Source organism: Pseudophryne corroboree, chromosome 9 (genome assembly GCF_028390025.1).
Source record: "Pseudophryne corroboree isolate aPseCor3 chromosome 9, aPseCor3.hap2, whole genome shotgun sequence".
Classification (NCBI taxonomy): domain Eukaryota; kingdom Metazoa; phylum Chordata; class Amphibia; order Anura; family Myobatrachidae; genus Pseudophryne; species Pseudophryne corroboree.
The window spans coordinates 268,485,680-268,490,679 of record NC_086452.1 but is presented as its reverse complement, the minus strand read 5'-3'; the positions used below and the strand labels follow the sequence as shown (position 1 = coordinate 268,490,679).

General features: G+C 44.8%; 1 protein-coding gene across 2 annotated transcripts in view; it reads right to left on the bottom strand.

The window, feature by feature from the left end:
* SCYL3 (SCY1 like pseudokinase 3) overlaps positions 1-5,000 on the bottom strand; it is a 377,023-nt gene that overhangs the window by 227,929 nt on the left and 144,094 nt on the right. For both annotated transcript variants that reach the window (XM_063940292.1, XM_063940291.1), the window contains exon 2: positions 3,837-4,022. In XM_063940292.1, coding sequence (XP_063796362.1) covers positions 3,837-3,974 — 138 coding nt within the window. In that variant the 5' untranslated portion in view covers positions 3,975-4,022. The remainder of the gene's footprint in view (positions 1-3,836; positions 4,023-5,000) is intronic.

The window sequence follows — 5,000 nt, the reverse complement described above, 5'->3', positions numbered from 1 at the left end:
ACTTACACATATCCAAACAGGTGTCGGCGTTGTCGACGGAGACACCCTCTCACACACATATACGCTCTATCACCTCCTTAGGGGAGCCTTTTACCTCAGACATGTCGACACACACGTACCGACACACTACCCACACAGGGGATGCTCTATTTGAAGACAGTTTCCCCACAAGGCCCTTTGGAGAGACAGAGATAGAGTATGCCAGCACACACCCCAGCGCTATATAACCCAGGGATTACACTACAACTCAGTGTTTACCCAGTAGCTGCTGTATATACAAATTTTGCGCCTAAATTTATGTGCCGCCCCTCTTTTCACCCTTTGTGTACCAGGATACTGCAGGGGAGAGCCTGGGGAGCTTCCTTCCAGCGGAGCTGTGAAGAGAAAATGGCGCTGGTGTGCTGAGGAAGAAGGCCCCGCCCCCTCAGCGGCGGGCTTCTGTCCCGCTTTCTGTGTAAAAATTTGGCGGGGGTTTTTACATATATACAGTGCCTGACTGTATATATGTATTTTTATGCCAAAAGGTACTTCAATTGCTGCCCAGGGCGGCGCCCCCCCACCCCCACAGGGCCCTGCACCCTACAGTGACCGGAGTGTGTAAGTGTGCTGGGAGCAATGGCGCACAGCTGCGGTGCTGTGTGCTACCTTAAATGAAGACAGGAGTCTTCTGCCAACGATTTCGCCGTCTTCAAGCTTCTGTTCTTCTGGCTCTGCGAGGGGGACGGACAATCGAGGACAGGTGCCTGTGTTCGAACCCTCTGGAGCTAATGGTGTCCAGTAGCCTAAGAAGCGCAACTTAGCTGCAGGCAGGTAGGTTTGCTTCTCTCCCCTCAGTCCCACGTAGCAGTGAGTCTGTTGCCAGCAGAAGCTCACTGAAAATAAAAAACCTAACAAATACTTTCTTTTACTAGCAGGCTCAGGATAGCCCTCTAGGAGCACCCAGCTCTGGCCGGGCACAGATTCTAACTGAGGTCTGGAGGAGGAGCATAGAGGGAGGAGCCAGTGCACACCAGATAGTACCTAATCTTTCTTTAGAGTGCCCAGTCTCCTGCGGAGCCCGCTATTCCCCATGGTCCTTACGGAGTTCCCAGCATCCACTAGGACGTCAGAGAAATATGTATTATTGGAACGGAACTAGATAAACATGTCATGCTTAGTGTCAAAATGATCAGGGGAATGAGTGTGTTGGTTTGATAGATGTGGTTCGATTGTAGCACATTGCAATGATTAGTTATGATTAAGTGTAGGAATATGAAGCCACAGTTCTAATGAGAACAAAAGGACATTCCTGAGAAAGCATGTGGGCAGAAACCAGTGGCTAATCCCTATGATATCATCTTCAAGGCTGGACGTTGCTTGCATATGACTGGACCAATAGCACATCATGAATGAGAGACCGCCCTCTCCTGTACCAATGGAAGGAGCCTGAAACCAACAACCTGTTAACTCCCACGGTTTTGATATAGGCAGTTTCTAGGACTTAGGAGAGTTAGTTCCTGTTTGTTTGCTGAGAGGGAGAGATGGAGCGGAGTGTGCATTGAGGGACAGGGTAAAGTATGCTGGCTGTGGCTGTAATGGACTATTTTGTAAATATCTGCTGCCTGTGAATTTTTAACTCTGTAACTTGTGGTAGACATTATAATGAATGTAACCTTAGAGCGTCACAGTACGATATAGCCAGACAAATATAATACCTGCAAATAAACCCCCTATTTATGTGTCAGAATATGTAAAACACAAGCAGAGAATAAATGCTGTATGAGGTAACGGAAATACACAGTAAAATACACTTAACTGTAAATACTGCGCAGCACTATATTATAGAACCTGACGCACCTGGTCCCTTAGGGTTCAGAATACAGTGATAGCTATAGCTAGTGATACACTGAAGGTGAAATTCACACAACAGATACAGGCACACACAGTCACAATGACAATGCAGACAATTATTTTAGGCAGACAATAAAACTGCACTGGACTAGTATATTTATATATAACAATGCAGGTCTAAGATGTATATATCAGAATGCTCGTACAATATATTCTGGTAGAGGTACACTTGTTCTTAACCAACGCTGTCTTAAAATGACATGTAGAATACAGTACTTGGGTGTAGTACTGGTGACCGGCGGTCTCCTGATCGCCGGTCACCTTACCGACGCCGGGATCCCGGCAGCATACCGACGGCGGGATCCCGGCGGGGAGGAGCGAGTGCAGCAAGCCTCTTGCGGGCTCGCTGCGCTCGCCGCGCTGCGGGCTCGGTGGCGACCTGCGGTCGCCACGAGTTCTATTCCCACTCTATGGGTGTCGTGGACACCCACGAGTGGAAATATTCCCTGATGGTCGGCATGCCGACCATCGGGATAGTGAGCCGTTGGGCTCACGGAGGAGGTCATGTGACTGTCGGTCAGCTGACCGGCGGTCACATGAATTCCACCCCAGTACTTAAGTGTCTGTAGAATCACAGCACTGAAAAATCAGGCGGATTTACAGAGGAGACCTTGCCCTGCAGTCCAGGGCAATCTCCTTAGACCGCGACCAGACCGCAATTTAATGTCGGGTCCCGCCTGGGGGACCCTCTTACCGCCTCCCTTAGAAGCAGCCACGCGATCCAGGAGAGCGTCTGCGGTGGTGTGCCTAGGAACTGGAGCGCCTCCGCCGCAAGTACCCGCTATCAGAACCAGCGGGCATATGCAAATGCCTCTGGAGAGGTGATGGAGCCGCAGCACAGTATGTCACACTGACATATGAAATGCTGCAGCCCTTGAAGTCTTCTAAATAGCTATTTCAGGGCTGCCTGGCACAGCCCCCCTGTTAAGTGACCTGCTTATGCAGGCACCAATAATAAAAACTGTTCTCACAGTGCCTGGAGGCGGGGTTATATAGAAGAGGCCCCTCAATGCATCTTGGGACAGTCTAAAGCATTAGCCTGTTGGTGCCTCTGGATCAAGATCCATCTCTACACCCCAATGTATTCCCTGTGGAACACAGTGTACTCCGCTGCAGAAATTCATGTACCACCCACATTGATTAATTTAAGCGCTACAAAGTAATGTGGCTAAAGATAACTGGGAATGATTTAGAGTGGTATCCTATTACATGCAGTGATTTACCGTACAGTAATAACTGGCTTTTTAGCCTGATAATGTTTTCGGGCTGTCCGATTACAGCCCATTTTAACAGCCGACAACACATGGGATCCGTGATAAGACCCATGTGTTACCGTCCGAAAACAGGTCTCCTGGAGCTGGGTATCGGGGATTCTGCTTCATGAGCTGCATAATCCCCGATAAATGTTTATTTCTGGGGCTAATTGGATTGCCCTGGATAGCTCCAATTGGCTGTGGCGACTCACTACAGCCAATAAGATGCAGTCCTTAACTATAAAATAACGTGGGTAGGGGTCAGCTGTGGTGGCAAAAATTTGAAAATTAATTGTGAGTGCATGACATAAGAGGGGTTTTTAACAATTTTTAGACATGCCAGGTGGTTGTGTTTAACTAAGCCTGCCATACAGACTGGATTGAGTGTGTATTTGTGACTACATTTATCAATGATTTTAGTCAGAGGAGAAGGCTTTCTGGAATGCAGCCTCACTTACTTGCAGTTGACTGGATTCCCCTCTATGATTTTAAATGACTATAAATATGCGAATAGATAGATATGAATAACCAGAAAAAAATACATTAAAATTAATAACTTGTGAAACCAATGCAACGCCAAGGTGGTCAAGTCATGATGGTGTGAAAACCCTCTTATTATATTAAGTAGTTAAATTTTGCATTATAAATTTAAACATCTTCCTATAGATATTGCAGATGTAAAGAGATATTTACCCGGTCATGTAGAAATACCAGAGCTTGTAGTATATCATATATCCCAGCACAGATTTCATCAGCTGATAGCTTCTGGAGAAGCATTTCTAAAGGCTGCACCCGCTCTGTGATGAGGTAGATACCATCCTCCTCCACCATACAGGACAGAAATCGTAGAAGACATGGGTGCCGTAACGTTTTCAAATGCTTAAACAATAAAAAAAAAAGATATAATTAAATCAGTGATAGGCAAATTAATACACTTCAGGGACCGCATCAGATGGCCATCATACTCTCAAAAGGACCACACATTAATATCAGTAATAAATCATGTCAATAAGTGTAATAATAGAAAATAAACATATCTGTATTAACATATCAGCAGACATGTTACCAGCTGACAGCGCGCATGTTAAAAAGTATTACAAGCTGACCAAAACCAGCATAAAATATTGGGTCTGCAAGCGAATTCAGGGTGGCACCATTTATATATTACACACTTTTTTTAAGTTAAGTAAGCATTGAATCAAGGGGTGATGAGGAGGTTGTTTATTTCAAAACTAACTGATGAACACAATTTCACCCGGGAAGACCTTCCCTATTCAAGTGAAAAGTCCTTGGCCCTTAAAATGTGAGCAGTAAGATATCAAGTGGCAAAGTAGCATAGAGAGAGGCAAAAAAACAATGGTAAATGTTGGCTCGTGCGGGAGTTGGACCTCACCAAATCACCTCGGTCAAAAGGAAAGTTGCTCCACTCCAAAATTAAACTTGTCATATTTAACTCACTTATGGACAGATTTTTATAAAATTAGAAATTTAGAGCTTCGGCTGGGAGCCCGCTCTCAATGCCCATGCAGGAAATTAAATAATATTTTCGTCCACCCTAGAAGGGTGAAATTGAAAGGAAAAAAAAAAAAAAAAAACCTTAAAAAAAGCTTTTAAAAATGCATCTATATGAAAAAATAATGTTCTAACTCAACAAAACACAAAAAGATTAAAAAGGGTTCTATAATTCACCCCACAAATCTACATTTGCCCCTTTGATTAAGATAAAATCTTGAATTAAGTTTTCAGGTATTTGCATTGGAAACCTTTGTAAGCCAAAACAAAGTCGATAGGATTAGGCCTAAGAGAGACTCAGTGAAAGCATCATTTACCCCGTTTCACCCCCTTAGGAGTCTAATT